This window comes from Pecten maximus, chromosome 18 (assembly GCF_902652985.1).
Source record: "Pecten maximus chromosome 18, xPecMax1.1, whole genome shotgun sequence".
Lineage (NCBI taxonomy): Eukaryota > Metazoa > Mollusca > Bivalvia > Pectinida > Pectinidae > Pecten > Pecten maximus.
The window spans coordinates 6,248,734-6,275,426 of record NC_047032.1 but is presented as its reverse complement, the minus strand read 5'-3'; the positions used below and the strand labels follow the sequence as shown (position 1 = coordinate 6,275,426).

At 35.5% G+C, this 26,693-nt stretch overlaps 1 protein-coding gene across 7 annotated transcripts in view; it reads right to left on the bottom strand.

Annotated features, from left to right (window-relative positions):
• Positions 1-8,291: 8,291 nt before the first annotated feature.
• Positions 8,292-26,693, bottom strand: part of LOC117316202 — a 37,626-nt gene continuing 19,224 nt past the window's right edge. The window contains exons 2-13 of one of the 7 annotated variants that reach the window (XR_004529844.1): positions 24,526-24,813; positions 22,251-22,541; positions 20,529-20,790; positions 20,101-20,368; positions 15,135-15,282; positions 14,592-14,856; positions 13,422-13,682; positions 12,524-12,784; positions 12,100-12,363; positions 10,724-10,810; positions 9,618-9,774; positions 8,292-9,199 (exon numbers count right to left, since the gene is read on the bottom strand). Coding sequence is in view for 5 of the 7 variants with exons in the window: in XM_033870724.1 (XP_033726615.1) it covers positions 14,637-14,856; positions 15,135-15,282; positions 22,251-22,541; positions 24,526-24,813 (947 nt within the window). In the remaining 2 variants the exon portion in view is untranslated. Of the gene's footprint in view, positions 9,200-9,617; positions 9,775-10,723; positions 10,811-12,099; positions 12,364-12,523; positions 12,785-13,421; positions 13,683-14,591; positions 14,857-15,016; positions 15,283-20,100; positions 20,369-20,528; positions 20,791-22,250; positions 22,542-24,525; positions 24,814-26,693 lie in introns of those variants that run through there. The other 6 variants (XR_004529843.1, XM_033870724.1, XM_033870726.1 and 3 more) reach the window with 6 other exon arrangements.

The window sequence follows — 26,693 nt, the reverse complement described above, 5'->3', positions numbered from 1 at the left end:
ATTCCGTTTTAAATTCATGCTACACTTATCTTGAGGAGGGCAGCATAAGGCAACCTTCCTGAAAATGTACCATATTTTATCAGGGTATTCAAGAGCTTAGCTTTTGCCCAATGAAATAATATATAGTGTCTCTATAATTTAAATTCAACATTTAAGTATTCTTTCTAAAAGACAGAGAATAGTTTTGAAACTATCCTAAACTTGTCTTATACCAACAAAAGTGTTGATCGGTTTGACTTGAAGGTCCACCTATCTTAACAAGTCATTGACTTTTGACTATGTCCTTATTAAGTTACAAGTGGGGTACACGTGTAGACTTTAGATATTGAAACTCGTAGATACCATAGTATCTCTAGAGACGAAAGGATATGTACAATGAAGTTATAGAAGTGAAGGAAGATTTAACTTATTCTATATTACTCATTATTAACAATTTATTTAAAACAACCATAAAAATTATAAAAATGCACATAACAAAAATATAATTTGTAACAATGAATATACTAATAATAAAAGTTACAAAATGTATATAACAATGACAAAAGTAATGACAATGTATATGTCAATAATAAAAGTTATAACAATGTATATAACAATGATAAAATATGTAACAATGATAAAAGTTATAATAATGTATGTAACAATAATTACAGTTATAACAATTTATATTACAATGATTTATGCTACAACAATGTATATATTAATAAATCAAATGGATAACAATGTATATGGCAATGATAAAAGTTATAACAATGTATACAACAATAATCAAAATTATAACAATGTATACAACAATGATAAAAGTTACAATAATGTATATAGCAGCAATAAAAATAATAGCAATGTATATAATAATAATCAATTTTAAAACAATGTATATCACAATGATAAAAGTTACAACAATGTATATAAGTATATAACAATGTATATAACAATCATGAATGTTTTTAATTTAGTAGGCGATAATCATATGTATATATCAATATATATACTGATACAATTTTACGGATCCTTAACTGAAACATTTACAAACACAAACACGGAGACACGATAAATGGAGCGCGTGATCGATATGTTTGTTATTGACTAGGTATAAAAAACAAAAAGGGAAATGATGAAAATGGTCTCGTTAATATGAATTTTATTGTACCGAGCTTCAACACCTATTTAGACAACGGACTCTCAAACCTTGTACTCGAGTTCACAAATACAGAACTGATAAAAACAGCTGTAGTATGCCTACACATGTGACCAGGTCGCATCAGTGGAATGATAAAAAGCACTTCAAATTTGAAAGGATTCGCAAAGAGGTGCAAAGGATAAAGAATTCGAGCGAATTATCTCAACGTGTCAATAAGTGGGGCGGACATTTAGCTCGTGATACCGACAAAAATACAGTTTGATTATTAATTACGACACAATTTTTGTTTGATTGTTCTATAGATTTAATAGACTGTAACCTTGATGAATCTTCTTAATGATGTATCTATAAAAAATCTGGAGCTCAAGATTCCTTCACATTTTTTCAAAAAACCCAATGCTTTGTTAATCAATCGCCAGAGTCGGTACACCTACTCAGTAAGTCGGCTGTTATGTTTAGACGCCTGAGCAACCATTGTGAATAAATCTGTACGTCCAATTCGTGACAAAAGGTCTGTACGTTCCTAGCAATATCGAGTAAAACTGACTTTCTGGTATATATCCCTTATATCGGGGAGATTTACAACCCCTGTAACCACATGTGTTGTTTAGTTAACAATTTGTGAAGAACAAGATATCATATAAAAGTCTACCCTCATTGGACCTACCTCCTCCTGACCTCCGCCCTGTAGCACAGGGATTCTGTTTCGGCGATTTGAGTAACATATGACATCAGTAAACGACAATAACAGTAGTACTCATAAACATTCTGAAACCTTATAAAAAATCGGGGTTATCGACGTATACAAAAAGAGAAGGGACGACAGCCGCCATCTTGGAACGAGGGGGTACCTCGAATCAAACGCTATGATATGACTGACAGGAGTATTGTCATTAGTAAAATATTCATCCGTAACCGTAATCGAAAACCGATCTTCGTCACGACACAGTCACTATATAATCTCCCATGAATCCGTTAAAAAGTTTTATTCCCATCTAATCGTTTCCCTCCACCTCGTACCTGTTAGCTTAAACAGAAGTTAGCGAGGCTTTCTAAACATTGAAACTGACAGCCCAACCGTATTTTTTTAGAGGCGTTCCGAGAGCAGTATGAATAAATACGACCTTAAATCAAGGTAAGCTACGGGTGGTATCAAAAGTGTTTACAAGCGATTGTTTTTATATTGGAAAATAAATTCTAAACATTTGGAAGCGCAAAAACTGATCTCAGATGGTCACAAGTTGATTTAAATAGAAGGTGGCACAGGTAAGCAATATACCATGATGAAGAGTGTTGATTCGCTTAAATCAGGCGGTAGAAAGATAACTCTTACCTGTTACACTAGTATATCTTGTATGCAATACATACTTTGAGTTCGATGACACTGCATCGATTAGCCAGATTAGAGGATATTCGTCACAGCAATCAAGCTTTACTTTATCTAATTATACACAATGAGCGGTTTGAGGAAAAAAATAAAAATAAAAACTTATGTTCTGATCATTGATGAAGTGTCAATAGTAAGTGAAAGAATTTTGGAACAGGTCGAGTCCATTTGACGTAATGTCCGTGATACATCAAACACATATTCCGGAGGAATACAAGCGGTGATGTTTACCATCTACCCCAACAAAAGATGAAATTTATGGCGATTTTGGTCATTTCCCTTTTGAAAGTGAACTGTTTTCATATATATTCCCCAATAAAATAAAACCTCTAGAAGTGATTCGACGAAGTGAAGATACTCTGACCAAATCAGTAAACGAGTTAAGAGACAGGAGACCTCAGTACAGAAACTATTTCACTGATAGAGAGTTTATCACGACCCATCCCAGCAACATTCCACACAAATACTGATGAAAACATAAATTACACGTGGTACATGGCCAGCTTCTGTTTTAACAGCAAAGGATGAAGGTGACACTCATTACCGGAATAAATTTCTTGCTCAGAAACACTTCGGAGTTAAACGTATAGCTCTTTTGAGATGCTTCTCAAATCCGTGTTGATATTACCTGTGATGGTGAAAGTACTCTTGTTCCTGTTACAAGGTGTAATTTCACAAAATATGACCCAGTTCATAATGTGTGTGTGTCTAAGAGGTACCAATGGGTGCAGATCGGTGTGGATGTTGGCAGGGCACAGACAACTGATTGCGTGAGTTCTGTGAGTCTTCTTGTCTTGGCGAAATCAAGGAAGATCTACAATGCTGTGTTATATCCAATGTTAAAAGTTGGTATGAAACAGATGAGGAGATGACACAATATTTTCAGTCTGATTCTGACTTCAATAGCGAATTAGGTTTCAGTGAATCTGCACACGGTGAATGAAATGGAGGAACATAGCTATTCAAGGAAAACATCTGAGAAAACAAAACGAAAATCCCAAACCTATTTTGAGAGAGCATTAGAAGACTTAATGACCACCCCAGAAGAAGAAAGGGCTTGTGCTGCAAAAGACAAATAAACCGAAATATATATGCCCTTGATGAATGGATTTCATATCAATATGAGAGAGTACAGGATATGATGAAGGCATCATTGGAAGAGCGTCAAAGTGTCCAGCAAGAAATATTGCTGAATTAAGTTATTGACAATTACAATGTTTGTGATTCAGAAGGAACTTCTGAAAGAGAAGGCTACAGATGAAGAAGAAAATAAGGATGAATGTAAAAAACTATAAAAAAAACTTAATATCCTCAACTGAAGGCGGAATCACAGCGTCAGGTAGAGGCAAAATCAGATATATTGCTGGAAACACTCTTGCAAGATGCAAATATCACATATCCAGAGAACTACGGAAATGCCTCTTTTCTCCTAGAATGGAAGGAGAGGTATAACATCTTCAACATCAGTTAGATTTAATTCAATGCCTTACTAGTAAAGCCACTGGAATTAGTCATACCTCAATGTATGAAGAAACTCTGGTGACAACTGCAAGAAAACAAATCATCTCTGAGGGGCTGACCAATGTCCACGCCGCAATATTTACCTTCTTTGAAGTTCTAGAAATGAAGATCAGGAGACTCAAGTCACATAATTAATTCGAGGGCCTATTATGATTAATTAGAAAACATCTAAGGTGGTGTTCAGATGGTAAAAGTAGATAAATAATTTTACTAAAAGATTTAACAAAATAACACCGCGAGTTGAATCGATGTGATGGCAACGCGTGCTATGTAGTGAATGTTTTTGTTTTTGTTTTTCTACGCGGTAGGTTCATTTCGTTCCAAAACATCTTGGCCCAAACAGCGGGTAGCAGTGACAATTTCGTGTGGCAAATCCCATATTACTGATTAAAATTAATTTGTTTTAACGAAATTGAATAAATATCTACTGTAAAATGCATAATTTAAGCATTAAAAATCAAAAAGAATGGTGGTCGAAAAATTCTATTTGGGTAACGATAACCGGGTGGTATTCGTGATTATTTATTAACGAATACATGTATATATAAGTAAAAAAAATAAGCATCAACTTGTATCATCTGCTTTTTGAGGAAATACAGATACACTGGTAAATGTTAAGCTGTGCACATTACATATTTACCTATGTCCAGATCAAACACTTGGATATAGCATTACACTGAACCGTAATGCTGTGATATCCCAGCCTTTAGAAATGTATCTCAACATCGGAACAATACATTCAGCGGTAAGCTTGAACAGAGCAGATGGAACATCAGCTGGAACATGTTTAGCTCCATTAGGAGGGGTCAATGGAGGATGTGTAAGCTTAACACAGTATTTAACAACTGGAATAACGACATAAAGTATAGCATCTGTATCACGAGCCACATATCAAGGTGTTTGGACAAGTTCACATGGAAGTGATACTTGGAACATTAACATAACAGTATTAAGTAAGTATTTAACTAAAATAAAATTAACTTGAATTAAGATTAGTCCATCAAATATTGTAATTAACCGTTTCAGTTTCTTCTCTGGATCAATTATTAATTTTTAAATTCAAACCCCAAATGATTTATTAACGAAGTTTTGAACACTTTTCGGTTTTTAGACATTCACATTATTACCAGGTGATGGACTCATCAAAGAGTTCCTTTCTCATGATTCGGCTTTCGTAGATTGTTAGCCACCAATTCTTGCTATCGCACTTTTTCTTAAGACATATTGCATGGATATTTATGTTATTTTCCCACTGGTCCTAAGTTGGCAATGTATTTGAATTTTTAAATACAAATATCAATGTCCTTAATATGAGATTTTGACACGTATTTGTTATCGTTTGATACAACTTCAAAGATTGCTCTCAAATGTTTCATTACCTCTTGTTTCTTAAAATGGTTATTTATAATTGACAGAAACGTTTTGAGAATGAGTAATTCATAATATTGACAGGTACATGCATTGCTATAACGTTTGTTTTTCAGATATATCATGAAGGTTCCCTTTGATCTCGATAGGTGTAAATTCTTAAAGTAATAAAAGAAGTTCATGTAGCCTGCTTTTGCTGTAAAATGCATGATATATATAAATCAGTTAAACAAAACGCCATAATTATGTAAACGATAATTACTGAACTCGGGACATATTGAACAATAGTTCACTTACCTCGGACTAATTATATCACATTTAGTACCCACACGACCGTGAGAAACATACTGTGGACGATATACCGAGTCATGTATTTGTACGACCTATAAAATAAACTAGGAAGTTCAATATTCAACCAAATGTTAACTCATGTGTCATTAATCATTCCCTTCTTTGCAAATATTTATCAAAATGAACTTTCGTGTGTAACAGCCAGTATTGGATTTGTATGACTTTCCAGCGATCTTGCTTTGTAAACATTATCAGACATATTACATGTAAAGCATACTACAGAGCAGAGTGTAGCGTACAAGATAGTTATCAAGTCGATCGGTCTTGTAAATTCTGGCCATTCGATTATCTTTGTTAAAACCTGATCAAGTTATACATTTTTGTGTGCTTTTGTACTTTTGTTTGTTTGTTTTTGTTTAACGTCCTATTAACAGCCAGGGTCATTTAAGGACGTGCCAGGTTTTGGAGGTGGAGGAAAGCAGGAGTACCCGGAGAAAAACCACCAACCTACAGTCAGTACCTGGCAACTGCCCCATGTAGGTTTCGAACTCGCAACCCAGTGGTGGAGGGCTAGTGTTAAAGTGTCGGGACACCTTAACCACTCGGCCACCGCGGCCCCTTGCTTTTGTACTTATTGTGTGTATATTTATTTGGCTAACAACTAGGATTGCATTTGTTTTTCGTGACAAGTTACTTTTTTGATAATGAACTGAATATGACTATGATTTTATTAACTATAAAGCGTTTTCGGGTGATGACCAAAAACAAAATGCCAGATTGTTCAGTCTGTCAATATCGGAAGTGTCTCTGGTAATGTTTGTTTTCCTGTTTACCTGTAGGACTGCTCTGCGTGTTAGCTTAATACTGACCGTTAAGTACACAGCCTCATATACTATAATAAAAGTTTATTAATAAGTATAAATATGTGGTGCGATGACTGTCAACATTTTTGACAAAATGTCTATATTTCAAACCAATAACAATGGAGAAAAGTGAAACTGATTTTTAAACAATAGCTAGCATCATACGAAATCGTACCGGTAAGTGTATATCTTAATTCATATTGATTATTGTTGTCACTTGGTTATAATTTTCACCTGATCAACATTGTCACATGATTGTTATTGTCATCTGGATATCGTTCTCGTCTGATTGTCATCATTGACAATCGATTATAGCTGTTATCTAATTATCACTGTTGCTATTATCATTGTCACATGACTATCGCTGTCACCTGATTAGCATTGTTATTTGATCACCATTGCCACCTGAGTATCATTGTTATATGTTTATCGCTATCACTTGGTTATCATTCCCGCCTGATTGTATTCTGATTACCATTGGCACCTGATTATAACTAACATTATCTTTGTCGCCTTTTCATCATTGTCGTCTAATTGTCATTGCCATCAGATTATAATTTTCACTTGATTATCTTTGTCATATTATTATCATTGTCACCTGAATAGCATTGTCACCTGGATTTTTTTGTTATCTCATTATCATTATCGGTGATTATCATTCTCATTTGATAATCGTTGTCACCTGATTATCATTTGCACCGGATTATAAGAGTCTTATGATTAACATTTTCACTTGAATATCATTGACACAGGATTATTATTTTCACCTGATTAAAAATGTCTTCGGATTAATATGTTCACCTGGTTAAGAATTATTTCGGAAAAAATATGTTTACCTGAATATAAAGGTCTTTTAATTAACATTTCACATGATTATGAATTCTTCGGACTATCATTTTCACCTGATTATCATTGTTACCTGATTATCATGGTCACCTCAATTGCGTTATCAAAAGATGATCACTGTTACTTGAGTATCATTGTCACCTGAGTATCATTGTCACCTGATTACCATTGTCATATGATTATCATTGTCAACTTATTATCATTGTCACCTGATTATTATTTTCGCCTAATTGACCATTTTCACCTGATTATCATTGTCACCTGAATATCATGGTCACCAATTTTGGTTATCAAAATCATATCATTGTTACTTGAGTATCATTGTCACCTGATTAACTCAGCTCATTGTCAGATGATTATCATTATCACGTGATTACCATTTTCATCTGATAATTATTGTCATGTGATTGTTATTGCCACCTGTTCATCAGATGATTATCATTGTCGCATGATTTGCAACTGTTTTATCTTCACAGGGAAATGGATACAATGTCAAGGCAAATGTATCTTTTCCATGTTTCGAAGTATCATGCTATTTTGAAATAAATACCAACGTGCGGTTTATGAAAAGACCTTTTTTCAATGTTGAATCATCACACAAGCTTTTCAATAATAAATGCGATGATGCCCAAAAAGGTTCATCTGGTCGTTTTGTGATTTATCTGTCAATAATGGAAACTCGTCCATACACGAAAGTCTAGTCAAGTGATTAATATACTTAATTGTAAGTGAAAAGTATCCATTATATTATATACCACATAGCATGATATAAACAAAGCAGATTAAGATCCATTTTGTTGTTTTATATCGTGCTTGTTTTTATTGTAAGATATGTGCTATTGTTTTCCCTAAATTATTATCGCAAACGCATATAGTCATTCATAAATATGTTTTTATTTTGATGAAATTAAGCATTATAAAAGGATCTGTAAAACAGTTCATGTTATCAATTGTTGTTATCTCCCTTTGATTACTGTAGGCAGCTCCACTATTTCCTTATATAAAACGTATTCTACTTTTTCTGTGGTGTAGCGTCAAGTCATTACCAGTAACATACCAAGTAGTATACGGTTTAAACATTGAATAAACTGAATAAGAAATGCATCAGTACACATGCATTTATCTTGCAGCTGACTCCTTTAAAAACATGTTGATTTCCATAGTTACTGATGAACTGTCTTTGTTCAATCCAATGTTACAATGCAAATAACCACCTTGTTAATTGGTTGATAGTAAGGCTGTGTATGTGGATATTATGTATGACTCCATCTCTCCATTCCTCAGAAAATAAACTTAGATTGTAAGGCTGTGTCAAATCATCAGGAATAAAATCATGTTACAGAGCTTAAACTTGAATATTCATTTGATATCCCTTCATTATCTTGGATACGTTTGTTTTACAGTGTTATACCACAGAGACAGTTATTGTAAGAGATCGTTTGATATAGAGAAATTAAGATAACATTTCACTTAAAACTGTTGATAGTTCTGTGCCTTTGGTAGATGCTTGACGCGTATCAGAATCTACCAATAAAGGACCGGTATGGATGCTCAATGATTCACTGTGGAGTACATGGAGGTCTTATCTGTTGATATGAGTTGTGTTTCTAAATGTAAAATTCTTCTGATATATGTCAAAATATATTCTCATGTTAGACAATGGCAACGATATACCTTGTATGAAAACACAATTGGTCACATGTCGAAATAAATGACGTTTAAACACTGTTGGTGCTTTCGAAGGGGGGATGTTGATTCCATCTTGACCTGATTCAACGTCATCTAAATGGAGACAAAACCACATTATATAAACATATTGACAAATTGTGATTTCCAGATAGTATTTCAACTTAGACATCTACGTGCATACCTTATTGACTTATTGTTGACTTAACGTAAATATGATCCTACATCAAATATCCTGAAATAATGTTTAAACATTAATAAACCGAAAAGCTGTCCATGTTTATATTGTTGACAAACATTATTTGAATATCTAACAGGAGACTGTTCAATCAAACATTTTTGGACAATGTCATATTACCTAGTATGTTAACCAATGTATCGATAACGTATTTTGTATATATGCCGTTTTTAATAACATTCATACTAACAGTTCAAATATCCTTTATTTGTAGGACTTGGGTAGTTACCTCAGTTGGTAAACTTGGAATTAATACCATAATTGCCGGGTCCTTACCTTAAGGCGGGTCGTGTCTCTTATAAAACTGAGGTTGTGGATCCGACCAGTCTCTGCGGTGAACGATGTCCTCTTCAATTCATGAGACGAGTCTCTTTCATGTTCTTCAGTTAGCTCCTTGGCCTCTAACTGACAGACTTTTGATTGGTTGAAATCCCTGCAAATTGAAAGCAATTGAACCGCAACATTTTACCTCACAGGTTTTGAAAGTTTTTTTATGTATATTTAATTAATATTTCACAATCTGTTAATGACGTTATTGCGTTTACGGATTATGTGGAAGTTGCTTTTATTTGAGGTAATAGCCAATCAGAAAGCAGTCTTCAACTAATTGTTTGTTCAAGACAGTTTGGAGTATATCAAACAGTGGGCAAACAATTCTGACGTACGCTAGTTTTCTTAAGTAATCTTCTTACAAATAAGCTTCATACAGCTGTATATATTTATTTAACTATTGCTCGAGTAATAAAATATTTGCACCGTAAAAAACCTTTGTGAAACAGAAAATTACTCGAATGCCTGCTTTTAAGATAAGCTTCGTAATTTCCAATTAGCATTTCGACATATTTTTGACAAACAATTATATGAATATGATTATGCATCAGACATATCTAGGCTCTGAACACTATATTACGATAGGGGAAATTACTGCTTACATGTTAACTGACAAAATCGATTCGGGTAGTTCGCTTTTAATATTAAAAATCCCGGAAGATATTGGCATTAATTAAGCGTTTTGTAATATGTTTCTTTAACAAGCTCTTAGATTGATATGGTTTATCCCCTAAATGACACAGACTATACATGCCATAAACACACCTCTATGGGCATCTAGTATTGGAGTTTAAAGGTCATCAAATAGACATGTATTTGGATATATATGTAACGGTATTAATTGTATCCTACTTCTTTTGACTTTCATTTCCTCATGGGAAGAATAATTCACTCGATATTATGAACAGTAAGGATACATATCAATGTCAAATCTAATATCTAAAACAGGATTGTAACTGGCTTTGTATATTATCTTTTTTATTATTAATATTATTTGAACATGATCATTTTGTGTAACTGTCTTTTTTGTGTGTAATTCTCGAGATCCTTACCTTGAAGCTGCACGGCCTACTGCGTGGTATTATCACGGCCTTGTTTTCCGTGGTAACACTCGCCATCCATTGATCTGTCCTCCTAATCTTAGAAAACAAAACAAGTCCCAACCCAATGTAGCCATATGCCTTTTCTCAACGTCACACACTCTCACTAACACGGGACAAACGTGTTTTACACTACACTGACGTCATGCTAGACAATATATGAAGAAACAGAACAAAGACACAGACGAATGGTGTGTGTATGATTTGGACAGAGACGACACAACACAAGCCAATAACAATGGTAAACACACGAGTAAGTCTGTAGTGTATGATTTAAAACAATGTGTAAGATAAGGAAACATTTCCCCCAGAGATCAATTGTGAACAACATTTGAAGCACTAGTTTGATCTGAAATAAAACAATTGAAATGTGATTATTTATTTAGATAAAATATGTAATTTCATAATGTTGTTGCTTCATAGGATGATACAAGTTGTTGTTAGATAATATGACAAAATGGTGCGATAGATGTGAACGTGTCGGATGAGTTTCCTTTTATTCTCCAATATATATCTTAGCAGCTTTAAGTATCATACAATTACATGTGAAACAGCAGCTGATTGGTTGTGCGAGTGTTTGTACAAGCAATTAATTTGATTTTTTAATTTTGAAGCTACCATTTCCTAAATAAACATCTTTAAATAAGTTATTTAATTAATTTACGTTAAACAAGTATTTTTAGCCATGGATATGGGATTTGCCACCCGACATTGTCACTGCTACCAACCGCCGGCAGGTTTTGCCGAGTTTGGGGGGATGCAATAAGCAAACTGCGGATATAAACAAATATATTTGCTGTCATCACACTGCTTCAACTTGCGCTCGGTCATATTTTTTAAACATTATATTTGACTATTTATTGATACCATCCCTGCACTACCTAAGATGTTTTCCATTGGATTATAATAGACTTTCGGCGAATTAGTTATCGACCGAGAGGATCTTTAAGACAAAAATAATGATATTGTTCATTGTTTATCTACTAAACCTCCGTAGCTGTTCTATGTTCTATGTCTATTTGTGATCGTTTGTAATTTAATTGACTTGTCTTTTCTGTCGTTATCAATACATGACTAATTATCTATCTCTTGTGATACGCATCCAGCGCGAACATCTGTTTGTAGGATCCAATACCTATATTTTACCATAACGTTGTTTTCACTTACTAGATCTGATATTTATATAAATACTTATATATAGTTATACTCATTTCGAGTGTATATGTAAATATATTCTTATATATAGACTAAAATGATTTTATTTTTTCCACATGTGAGTATTAGTTATGCCAATTTTGGTTGTATTCATCCTATTTTTAATTACTTACACTGTACAGTAACACTGGTTATCATAGTCGACTCCCCGACAATATTCATAGCAGTACACCTGTACGTCCCGTGTTCTGATCTGTCCAGTTGTCCCAGTGACAACACAGGTGAGACAGTAAAGTTGGTGTTGTCCGGTCGTGTCCAGACAAAGGTACAGCCAGGTCTACAGTCCGCTGTACAGGTGATGTCCGGTAACGTGTCACCCTCTGTCCTTATGTAGGTAGTGTCTGGCGGGGACAGAGCTGTGGAGGTACTGGGGCCGTCTGAAGTATCATTTTAAATATTTCAATTAGCAAAACTGAATTTGTGACGGTGTTGAATAAGAAATTAGAGGGTCGAGTTTACTTTTGAATAACAACACGTTTTCTTGATTGCTGAGTAAAAATACTAAGAAATATTAGACATAAGCTAGTAATTACGTACAATTGATGGTCACATTGATGGCTACGCTGACGTCACTCCCGTACACATTACTGGCCGTACACCTGTACACGCCCCCCTGACTACGCTGTATGTTGGTGAGTTGGAGACCTGACCCTGTTGTATAGGACTGTCCCTCCTTTGTCCAGCTGTAGGTACAGACCGGGTTACAGTCAGCAGAACACGTAATGGTGGGGATAGTATGTCCCTCTGTAAGAGTGTAGGATACAGTTGGTGGAGTAAGACTCGCGTTGGAAGGTCCGTCTGGAATGAATGGTCGGTAAGACATCAATAAACGGGGAAAAAAATGAAAAGGAGGGGTTCACAAAGATAAAATAAAAATATACTGAATTTCCATCCCAAGTGTTCCTAGATTTACCTATTGGCCATTTTAATCATTTTTGGAGATTTTAGTAGCTTTTTTACCAGACCAGGACCAGACAACGTTATGCCATACCCCATGAATCAAAGACAGCAGACAGCAAATGGCTAATTAAATATCAAAACATTCACAATAAAACATGAGCATTTATTAACCTCAGATTTCAGTTCAATGACCATGCAAACAGTTCCGACAATAACTGCACTACTCTACGTTTGAGAACACTAGTGAAAGTCAACGAGGTTTGCTCTGATCGCTCTTTTTTTTGGTACACCCGTTTAAAAACGAAGTACGTGTCCAACAATTTTGTTTTTGTCGGATGAAGTAACTAAATTTGTTCAGAAAAAAACTATGTTCTTTTATAACAATTCCTTATGATAAATTTTGGAGTTTAATGTTGTAATTTCATATTTTGAAATCACCCTAATTCGATTGAGTATACGTTTGAATTACAACAAGCTTGCTTGATTTCTGAAAAAAATATCTGGAAATATTCGTCATAAGCTAGTAATTACGTACAATTGACAATTACGTTGACGTTGACGCTGACGTCACTCCCATGCTTATTAATGGCCGTACACCTGTACACGCCCCCCTGACTACGCTGTATGCTGGTGAGTTGGAGACCTGGCCCTGTTGTATAGGACTGTCCATCCTTTGTCCAGCTGTAGGTACACGTCGGGTTACAGGCAGCAGAACACGTGATGGTGGGGATAGTCTGTCCCTCTGTAGGAGTGTAGGTCACAGTTGGTGGTGTCAGACTTACGGTGGACGGTCCGTCTGAAATTAAAGATATATGTGTAATGGTTGGTCAGGAAGGAATATTCAGTCAAAAATCAAGGGACACAAAAAAGGAAAGGCGTATTCTCAAAAACCTTAAATGATATACCGTATTTTCCGTGTTTGACCGTTTAATTTGTTCTGGTCACTCTACTGTGACCACATCCGTCTATTTAAGTAGTCCAACAGACATAATCAGAATTTTGTTGTTGACAAACCTCCCTCTCTATTATTTGCTTATCCGATTTTCCGTCAAAGCATTTCACATTATTAACGCAGAAAAGTAAACACTATATTTAGAGTACATGTGTCGACACGGACTTCCTTTGTAGCATTCTCGTGATTACACATGGACATGTGAGTTAACATGAAAGAGAAGTAATAATTTCCGGATAACCTCGTATTCTTTATTCAGCAATAACTAACCACTGTACCGGATGTATTTGTTAATTGAAGATTTTAGCAGTTAATTCTTTATTTATGGACAACCATATGTCAGGTGAAAATGTCCACTCATCTTTCCGCGAAAAACACTGATCATATTTGTATCCGTCAAATTTAGTGTAAATTGACCTCGTGGTCAACTTCGAATTAATGCATTTTAAGCTGTCCATTTTAATTCAGCATTTTGGTGTTAATAATGTTAGTGAAAATAGATTACAGATTAGGACACGTTTATTACAGTAAGGCTTGCTTTATTAATATTTTTTTGTTATTATTATTTTACAAACAAAAATTATGTCAGTGAAATGATTCCTGTGATATTTTACAAAAGACGGACCACATAATCTGAGTATGTATTGAGTAATTTGACCGAGTATTTGACGAAGACTGATAATACAATGACATCAAAGTACCTGTAAATACACGATAACATACAAACAAAATGCAACATTCCCAGTTACCTACATTGCATAATAACACTTGTACTGGTAGTCGACTCCCCGACAATATTCATAGCAGTACACCTGTACGCCCCGACTTCTGATCTGTCCAGTTGTCCCAGTGATAACACAGGTGAGACAGTAAAGCTGGTGTTGTCCGGTCGTGTCCAGACAAAGGTACAGCCAGGTCTACAGTCCGCTGTACAGGTGATGTCCGGTAACGTGTCACCCTCTGTCCTGATGTAGGTAGTGTCTGGCGGGGACAGAAGCTGTGGAGGTACTGGGGCCGTCTGAAGTATCATTTTAAATATTTCAATTAGCAAAACTGAATTTGTGACGGTGTTGAATAAGAAATTAGAGGGTCGAGTTTACTTTTGAATAACAACACGTTTGCTTGATTGCTGAGTACAAATACTAAGAAATATTAGACATAAGCTAGTAATTACGTACAATTGATGGTCACATTGATGGCTACGCTGACGTCACTCCCGTACACATTAATGGCCGTACAACTGTACACGCCCCCCCCCCCTGACTAAGCTGTATGTTGGTGAGTTGGAGACCTGACCCTGTTGTATAGGACTGTCCATCCTTTGTCCAGATGAAGGTACAGACCGGGTTACAGTCAGTAGAACACGTGATGGTGGGGATAGTCTGTCCCTCTGTAGGAGTGTAGGTCACAGTTGGTGGTGTCAGACTTACGGTGGACGGTCCGTCTGAAATTAAAGATATACATTTGTATTTGTAATGGTTGGTCAGGAAGGAATATTCAGTCAAAAATCAAGAGACACAAAAAAAGGAAAGGCGGATTCTCAAAAAAAATAAATGATATACCGTATTTTCCGTGTTTGACCGTTTAATTTGTTCTGGTCACTCTACTGTGACCACATCCGTCTATTTAAGTAGTCCAACAGACATAATCAGAATTTTGTTGTTGGCAAACCTCCCTCTCTATTATTTGCTTATCCGATTTTCCGTCAAAGCATTTCACATTATTAACGCAGAAAAGTAAACACTATATTTAGAGTACACGTGTCGACACAGACTTCCTTTGTAGCATTCTCGTGATTACACATGGACATGTGAGTTAACATGAAAGAGAAGTAATAATTTCCGGATAACTTCGGTATTCTTTATTCAGCAATAACTAACCACTGTACCGGATGTATTTGTTAATTGAAGATTTTAGCAGTTAATTCTTTATTTATGGACAACCATATGTCAGGTGAAAATGTCCACTCATCTTTCCGCGAAAAACACTGATCATATTTGTATCCGTCAAATTTAGTGTAAATTGACCTCGTGGTCAACTTCGAATTAATGCATTTTAAGCTGTCAATTTTAAGTCAGCGTTTTGGTGTTAACCCTAGTAGTGCTGAATTGTTTTATTTTGGCTATGTCTGAATGCTGAATTGTTTGGAAAAAAAATCAAAAATTCAAAAAAATTAAAAATGCTTTAAAATGTTTAAAACAAGTTTTACTACATGATTTTGATCATTTACTTTAGTAATATGTTATGGTTTTCTTCAAAATGAGGGCTCATTACCACAAGGAGCATTTTCATTTGTATACATGTACTTGGCCATGAAGAGGATTGGTGTACATTATGTACCAGCTGGTTTTATAAGTTTTTTTCCCAGAACATCTCTTCTTTTTATATTGTTATATATATATATATGTTGTAAACAGTACAATTCCAATAAATAATTATTGATTTTGAGATCGATATGGGAAATGATGTGAATTCGGCTCAGGTGTGAATGGAGATGGAAAATCTTCAGGACTTGAGAAGAATTTGTGTTGATGTCCATTTTATGCCATCTATTACAATATACTGGTACAACAAACTTGGACAAAATTTTTATAAACTATCATGAAGGCTTCAATGATGGCAACTGAAAGAACAATAAATCTGCAATAAACCTTCGGATTTCAAAACTTACCAAAATCCTTACAATACATTCAGAGACAATCAGTTATCTCCCTTGTATTATGACTCGCACCAACATAAAGCATCTATAAAAAAAGATTCAACATTTTCCGAAGCCTAAAGTCTGTAATCATAACAGAGCTTATTACTTCCCTTATGCATTCAAGTAGTATTCCATTAGGAGTACTTAGTAATATTGGGATAATTTAAGTTAAGGAAAATGCGTGATTATGTCCCTTTATAAAATACTGATCTGTGGTTTGGTAATGTTTCAGAAGGCTGATATGGATAAAACTGCATTAGAGACATTTTGTAGTACAAACCTGCAGTAAAGGTCATTGTCACACATGATGCAGACCTTCAAAAATGTTTTACGTTCATAAGGACATAATAATAGTACTGATTGTACTTTGCTGTACTGTGTACAGCTGAAGTTTTAAACTGGAAACTCTGTAAACTCACTTACCTGAAAAACTATGCGAGATTCATTCCAATATGCCATACATTCGAACTTGTGAAAAAATGTCAACATTAACAATTAAACTATGTACAGTTTTGGTGAAGTTTAAAAGTCTATTCCTCCAGTGCAGACTTTTGGCGTTTGTATGCCAGCACATATTCAGACTTTGTGTGGAAAAGTTCAAAGCATGGCTCAATGCACAGTGCCACTTGGCATTGTTTGCACTGAAATGAAGTTTCTCGCCCAGTTCGTTTCGGCACTGGTTCATCAGGATGAGAACTTCTGAATAACTCTGCTTCAGCAGGTCCACATACAACACATCGGCGCTTAGCATGATCTCTCTTTCCTGATGATGGCAAGTGGCAGATGAAGTGTCTTGCAGTCAGTCTTTGCAGAACTTCTGCGGATGTTCTCTTCCTACCCCTAGGTGAAGCACCAGAAATTTCTGAAGCAGTCACCAGCTGATTCACCAACTCTCTTCGAAACACTCTCTGCAGGACAGGTTGCTGACATCTTGTTTTGTAAATGATGTACGAATTTAGAACAGCAAGGCCAATTACATGAAAAAATACCTTTTTCCACCACTTCAAAGTGCGTCGTTCAAAACTTCCATATGCTACCATCTGGTCGCATCGATCAACAGCACCCATATATTTGTTATAACTAAGTATGCAGTCAGGTTTCCTTATTTCAATTCCTTCCTGGTCTCTTTTACCAGAGTCTACCATGACACCTAAATAGATATTTACTGGAACTAACTGACATGTCACAAGATGTGGTAAGTGTAACAAAGTACACCGGTAGCTTGGAAGAATTAATTTTATATAGTCAATAACAGTGTATTAAAGTATCAAATCAACATGTACCACAATAGGAATGGAATTGGAAACGCAAAAATAAGGATATAAAATCATTATAATAAATGTGGCATTAAAACAGTTACTTTGGACAGTTAATTGAATAATATTCAGTACATCTTATTTATAAATACTTTTTTTCAAATATAATGAATTAATGTTTGAAGAATATATGAATGTGATGTCAACTCATCCGAGTAAGTTATAGTGTTCAATGAATGTATCGTACCTTTGTGTATTGTTGTAAGAAGATGTACATCCTTTTTGTCTGCGTACTTGACTGCAACAAGCATGTCATTGTTCATTGTGAACATCTCGCCTCTAATCAGGTTCCGGTTCTTTAGAGCCTGAGGAACACCACGTCTGTTTTTTCGCAAAGTACCACATGCCAAGGTTCCGTTGAGATACAAGGAATAGAATAAGTGTGGACTACTGAAGTAGTTATCCATGTATAAATGGTAGCCTTTGTTAAGAAAAGGATCAGCAAGACGCATGATTAGATCATATGTTGCTCCAAACTGACTTGGTGCCATATTCTGTCCTCCATGACCAGTGTATAATTCCATGCGGCTACAATAGCCATTGTCAGAGTCACACAACATGTAAACTTTCAGTCCATATTTAATGGGCTTGTCAGGGCTATAAACTCTAAAATGCAGGTTCCCTCTCCAGGGTATCATCCCTTCATCAATCGCAATGTTCTTGCTTGGATTGTAACACCTCTGAAAGTTAGAAAGGATCTCTTTGTACGGGTCTCCAAGTTTTTGCAAAGGAGAGTAGCCTGGTTGCCCTCTAGGAACTGACGCAGTATTATCTGCCAGGTGAAGTACACTTAGGAGTGATAGGAATCTATCTCTTGACATCACTGACCTGAAAAATGGTGTGTTTATCACAACATCATTGGACCAATAGTCCTGTATATCCATCTGCTGAACAAGGCCCATAGCAATCGTCATTCCGATGAAAGCTTTCATTTCTCCAACTGTTGTGTCTGTCCATTTCCGATACCGAGAGTGACTTGGAAGATCTGTGTGTGTTTGAATGTACGTGGCAGCATATCTATTGGTTTCCTCTACAATCATTTCAAGTATGTTGTCAGTAAAAATACACTCAAAGTAATCCAAATATGATAAGCTACCTTCTTCAGGTACTGGCAAGACTTCCGTGTTGATACCGGCATTACCGGTAAAAGTGAAAGTAGATGGTTCCTTGCTGCCTTCGACCCAATTATTGTCGTGAAATCCCGTTTCTTCCTCGGAAATTTTGTTTACATTACCGACGAAGGCAGACACACTTGTATAGTATCATTCTGTTATATAAATCCAGCTACGTTATTTCCCAACATCATTAACCAATAAATAAATAAATAAAAATATCGTATGTAGATGTTTTGATCATTTATTAACAAGGACCAAAAGTTTTTCTTCCAAAATAGGACTAATCTACCGGCAAGTAATCTATCGTACACATAAAGTGGTGACGTAACCGTCGATCTTGCGCCTAAAACTCGATCCTCGTTTTCTTGAATATCTCACTAAATTTGGATTATATAATAATTTACACGCATCAGAACGATTAATAATTACCTTTAGATTTGAATCGATTTAGTCTCGCGGCCTGACATCTGTTAATTAATGGAAAATTCAACCAGTAACACGGAACTACTCCGTGCACCTGTCATTGGTTTTCTGCGCACGCTGCACTGAAAACGTTACACATGTTTCCGGTGACGTAACGATCTGTAAAATGTCGCGATTTCCGGAAAATCTTCCGATTTGCAGGGATTTTCCGGCCCCTATAGATTATGCCAGTCACTACAACTTGTTTTTCCAGTGTGACCGGAAAGAAAATATACGGGACTATCTAGGTATCACATCCTTTTAAAATATAGATCTCAATATATCATGAAATTTGATTTATTAACCAGGGAATACCGTCCTCATATCCAGAACGCCAAAAGGCGTCGTTAGCAGGACACCAGTAAACCGCCAAAAGGCGTCGTCAGCACGACTAGGGTTAATAATGTTAGTGAAAATAGATTACAGATTAGGATACGTTTATTACAGTAAGGCTTGCTTTGTTAATATTTTTTTGTTATTATTATTTTACAAACAAAAATTATGTCAGTGAAATGATTCCTGTGATATTTTACAAAAGACAGACCACATAATCTGAGTATGTATTGAGTAATTTGACCGAGTATTTGACGAAGACTGATAATACAATGACATCAAAGTACCTGTAAATACACGATAACATACAAACAAAATGCAACATTCCCAGTTACCTACATTGCATAATAACACTTGTACTGGTAGTCGACTCCCCGACAACATTCCTAGCAGTACACTTGTACGTCCCGTGTTCTGATCTGTCCAGTTGTCCCAGTGATAACACAGGTGAGACAATAAAGCTGGTGTTGTCCGGTCGTGTCCAGACAAAGGTACAGCCAGGTCTACAGTCCGCTGTACAGGTGATGTCCGGTAACGTGTCACCTTCTGTCCTGACGTAGGTAGTGTCTGGCGGGGACAGAGCTGTGGAGGTACCGGGGCCGTCTGAAGTATCATTTTAAATATTTCAATTAGCAAAACTGAATTTGTGACGGTGTTGAATAAGAAATTAGAGGGTCGAGTTTACTTTTGAATAACAACACGTTTGCTTGATTGCTGAGTAAAAATACTAAGAAATATTAGACATAAGCTAGTAATTACGTACAATTGATGGTCACATTGATGGCTACGCTGACGTCACTCCCGTACACATTACTGGCCGTACAACTGTACACGCCCCCCCTGACTACGCTGTATGTTGGTGAGTTGGAGACCTGACCCTGTTGTATAGGACTGTCCATCCTTTGTCCAGCTGTAGGTACACGTCGGGTTACAGGCAGCAGAACACGTGATGGTGGGGATAGTCTGTCCCTCTGTAGGAGTTTAGGTCACAGTTGGTGGTGTCAGACTTACGGTGGACGGTCCGTCTGAAATTAAAGATATATGTGTAATGGTTGGTCAGGAAGGAATATTCAGTCAAAAATCAAGAGACACAAAAAAGGAAGGGCGGATTCGTTAATTTGTTCTGGTCACTCTACTAGCAGCATATATAGTCGTTTGCTGCCGGAAATGACGTCATATATATTGCACAATGATGATGCAATACTGCCGGAAGTGGTGCAATATCATATTTCATAACATTGACGTCATATACATGTTGCCGGAAGTGACGTCATATATATTGCACAATGATGATGCAATACTATATCACACAATGATGAAATCCATATTATGCATGAAAAGACACTATTTAACCTTTTAAAATTATTAAAATTGTGAAGATATCAATTCAAAATGATTATTTTGAACTGACATGATTCCATTTTACAATAAAAACCATCTAAATCTATTGTAAGTTATGGAAAATGACCTCCGTACAACTTCAGACAGTAACGGATGTGACGTCACACTCTCTAGAAAGTTGTGAGAATAGAAAGTGAAAGTGTTTTACAAAGACAGTGTTTTTAGTTCTAGCAACAAAGCAAAACCTTTATTTTACTACTGTTATGAAGACATCAACTCAAAATGATTATGTTGAACTCAGATGATTTCATTTTACAATACAAACTATCTAAATCTACTGTAATCTCCAAAAAATGACCTCCGTACAACTCTTGACAGTTATGGCTGTGACGTCACAGTCTAGAACGTTCCGGGAATAGAAAGTGAAACCAGTTTACCATGGCAGTATTTTTTAGTTCTAGCAACAAAACAAAACCTTTATTTTACTACTGATATGAAGACATCAATTCAGAATGATGATTTTGAACTCAGATGATTTCATTTTACAATAAAAACTATCTAAATCTACTGTAATCTCCAAAACAAATGACTTCCGTAACACTGAGTCAATGATAACTTGAGCATCCACAAATCAATCTCCGTAAATCATGATAAAAACAGCTTCATTCTATAATATACTCATACATTTACAATAAATATACTATGATAAGAGGGGGTTACCCATATTTAAACATGGGATGTACACAGTCAGTAACCATGAATTCAAAAAAAAGAGGGGGAAATGAGGGCAGCCATCTTGAAATGAGGCATTCTGGGAGAGAAAATCCTCCATAGTGCCATCATATCTCTCATTAGCTTACCAATATTATATAATTTTATCATACAGTAGTAGATGACAGAATGTGTCTGTATTACTAATCTGATATAACTTATTGTACAGTAGATGATATAATGTGTCTGTATTACCATTATGACATAACTTACTGTACAGTAGTAGATGATAGAATGTGTCTGTATTACCAATCTGACATAAATTACTGTACAGTAGTAGATGATATAATGTTTCTGTATTACCATTATGACATAACTTACTGTACAGTAGTAGATGATAGAATGTGTCTATTACCAATCTGACATAACTTACTGTACAGTATTAGATAGTAGTACGTGTTTGTAACTCCGATGGTACATCTGTACTCCCTGACATCTGACAGCTGTACATCACTGATATGTAGGTTGTAGTTCCCGTTCCGTCTGGTCACACTCAGTCTGGTCGTCGTAGAGACGGGTATGGCCGGGTTGATGCTTGTCCCGATAGTGTAAATGAATACAACAGGTGATGTTACAACCCATTGTGCTGTACCACCAGTATCAGTACACTGTAGTGTTACAGTCCCACCCTGTCCGGTGTACACTGGGGAGGCTGAAGTCACACCTGAATTATCAAACAAAAGAGGTAACAGTCCATTGTGGTGTATCACCAGTATCAGTACACTGTAATGCTACAGTCCCACCCTGTCTGGTGTACACTGGGGAGACTGACGTCACACCTGAATTATCAAACAATAGAGGTTACAGTCCATTGTGGTGTATCACCAGTATCAGTACACTGTAATGTTACAGTCCCACCCTGTCTGGTGTACACTGGGGAGACTGACGTCACACCTGGATTATAAAACAGTGCATTGTGTTATACCACCAATATTAGTATACTGTAGTGTTACAGCCCACCTTGTGTGTCTTACATTAGGGATATTATCGTCATACCTGAGTTCTTAAACAACTGAAGTGACAGTCAATTTTACTGTACTTAGTCCAATTCTGTCTTGTGTATATTTCGGGGGTTGACGTATCACTTTGGTAATTTTACGACTCCAGTTATTGCTCGAATTACACTAAAGCTTCACTCACTTACTCAAAATTATGTTCTCATCTCAAAATCTAGGTCAATGTTGGTATCAGATGACTGTGGGTGCGAGAAAAGTCAAGATGTCTGTTTAAATTATATACTTATGACAGATCTGGGCACGTAAAAATCTTGATGGATTATTGCGGAGAAATAATTGTGTCAACGTTCATGTTGGCATTATTGTATACTATGGTATATTATATTATACCATTATTGTATGGGTGTTAGGAAAATAACACTTTTATTGTTTTCCGAGACATTAACCATTTCCAGAGGCGAAGCCGAGAGAATAGTGAATGTCAAGGGGACAATGAAAGTGTTATTTCCAGAAATATCCATACACTAACTGTTTCATTATACCAGCATTGAAATTATTTCAATATTCTCTCAAAGCACTGCTCATATCCTCCGTTGTTCCTAATGGTTTTTTTTCCGACGACAGTCTTTCAACATGATAACTGCCGTTTTTATTTCCGGTTGTGTATAAGAGCTGTCTTCTTCAGAAAAAAATCCTCTGTTGCACATCATCCAGATAATCGAAATTGATAGATGAAACCATTTTTCGAAATGTTCCTGTAACATTCACTATTGAACGATTGCAGATGGTATCGAAAACATTTAGGTTCTCAAAAACGCTATTGGACTTTATTGTAATACAAGGATGGCGATAGAGGAGATCCGAAGGGATATGACAAATGCCTTGTTCAATCAGAATAAACTGGAAAATATGAATGCGCTCATTCCTGGTAGATAACACTTATGACTATTAACCTGGTTAATGGCAGTTTGGAGGATGTGGATCAAAAAGCATTTCTATTTTCTACTTTTTATATAATATGAAATAAGAAAAGGTATAATAATTAATGAAGGTATTATCTTAGCCATGTCTTGTTTAAACAAGTACAGATATAACAATGTGGAACAACTATTGAAACAAATTTGGTTCAAACAGCTATCCTCTAGTACAGTTGCAGAATCATTGGTATGATGTTCTTAAGTGTTGCGTATTCCGTTCTTGGAAGTTCCAAGTTAATTTGAAGCAAAGGAGAAGACATTGAGCGATATATATTTGTCTAACTTTCTCAGATAAATGGAAGTGGATACGAAATATTAATCTACTTAATTGGGGATATTTTTATTCACCACTCGTATATTGGGGGAAATGACTCTTTTTTCATTGAAGCTAGATTTTTTTTGACAGATACTTTGTTAAAGAAAATGCAGTTACATATTTCCATGTCCAGTTACACAAGGCAAGTGTGCACATGGCCAAATGTGTACATTGCAGGGTTTTATTTTCCTGTGAATATATTGACAGCTTTGTGAGACGTACGTCTATAAATCGAATGTTTCACTTCATAATAATAATAATAAAGGCAAAATGATTGTTTGCTAGATTTTTTTTTGCTATGCGATATTTCAATATTAATTATATGCATATTCAAAACATGTTCTTTTTTACTATTTTACACTGAGCTCGATAGTTAGAGAACTATGTATACATATATACCTTGTATAATGACCATCCGTAGGCCTACTGTCCCATCCACTGTACATGTATATATCCCCGTGTCCTTCGCCTGGAACTCTGTAAACGTCAGTGTGTAACTCCCTCCAGAGTGACCGACAGATATCCGGGATTTAATAACGTCATTCAGACCAGCCTCCACTGTGGTACCGGTAACGTACAGGTTACCCCCAGGTCCGGTCCAGGTAAGTATGGCGGCCTGGTCATCAGCCGGACAGGTCAGTGTGACGGGGGCGTTACTCTGGACAAACACAGGTATGATGGTCTGACCTGAAAAAAATGAAAAAAGGTAATAAACGTGATGATTTAGTTTGTCTCTCTTTTATTGAAACATAGTGACATATTGATATTTTACCATTACATTATATAATACAAGATAACGTAAAGAAAAAGTTGACCCAGTTTAGGTGTAATTACAAGAGGATTGTTACGCCGACCTTTTGTCATCACATAAATCAATTTAAAAAAAATGCCATCTATTCTAACCTAGACATTTGGAAATGAAAATTACAAAAATATAATAAAAATAATGTATATACACTTCTTTGAGATATTAAATTATTGATGTAATATATCATAATATAATATGATTTAAGGTATGCTTTAATAAGTGACCAAAGCAATGTAATTTTCTGGGCATGGTATTATTGTTCAATTTATTGTTGTCAATTTTCTTGCATTAAGTTATTATAATTTGTTTGTCAGAACGCTGCTGCTTTATAGTAGACCAATGAAGAGGCTACTTATAACAATTTGATTTTAATCCAACATTTATTATGAATTCATTTAGGGCATATGTGGCTTAAAATAGCCATAGATGTCGACAAGCCGTTAAACAACTTTACGTAACATTCTTACATAAACATACAAGCGTATTGTTAAAATATTGATATGTCAGTGATATTCAAATACTTTTTGATGACATCTACGTTAAATTGATATTCTTTTTCAACATTTGAACTGTCAAACATATCGTTGAACATGGCATTGTTCTTCAGAGAAACTGCCACTATTTTGCAATTTATCTTTGTTGACTGTTGCTCTGGAACATTTATTGATGAAATATTGTTTAGTGAAATTGTGTTTTCACCATGAAAAGGGGAGAAATTTACTATCCCATCATACACATCTACCGTATCATTGTCCGACAGGGACATTTTCACCTCGCTGTTATATCTGCCAAAGTTAGAACAACTAACATCTTAACAGTAAAAGATCTCGGCTAAAAATCAAAATTTTCCGCGTAAAAAGCAACCGTAAATCAACAATCAACCGACTGTCAATAAATCAGTAACAGTATAACCGATAAAACTTCATTATAAATAAAAAAAATTGTTAACTGAAGGTGATCTGTTTTGAACAATTACTAAAAAGGTCATTATAACGTATCTCAGTAGTATAGTATTACAATCAAAATTTCTTTCTTGTGAATAATGTCCATGCTATAGTTTAACATTCCGATGACAAACAAGATTCTAATGACCTCGTACAATTTATGATTACTTTTATTTTTATAGCTGTCGCCGTCCAAATGATGTTAATATTTACATTATCTGTACGTTATAAACTGGTTATAATGGGCATTTTGAGTAGCTGATTACGTTTGAGAGAATTAGAATTATTCAAAATGTGTTCATATTTAGTCACAGACCTTAACAGAGAACGAGGAATAATAGTTCAAACGATCCATATTTGAGCTTTTGCACTTCGTACGCTCTTAATTATAATAAATCATTTGTGGTTGATTAGGGAGAAATAGTAAGGCCTTGTATACATGTGTTCAACGTTTAACCCAACGGTGTCGCCTAGTAGGAGGTATAGCTCACATGTTGTTAGTTGCTGTGTATATATGTATGTACATACACTGGTCACATGTATACATGTGCTTTATCGTTGTTACTAAAAATAGACATTAAAACTTAATTAAAAAAATCCAATTGATATAGAATAATTATTATTGTTACAAACACAACAACAACAACACTATACCTATTACCTGGCATCACAACATACAGCCATGCAAGCACAGTAAGCCTAAAAAAGCAGCACATTGCAAGCACAGTAAGCCTAAAAAAGCAGCACATTTTATCGACCAATTACTATAGTCTGTTGGGGGGGGGGGGGGGGGGGGCTATAAATAATCCCAGAGA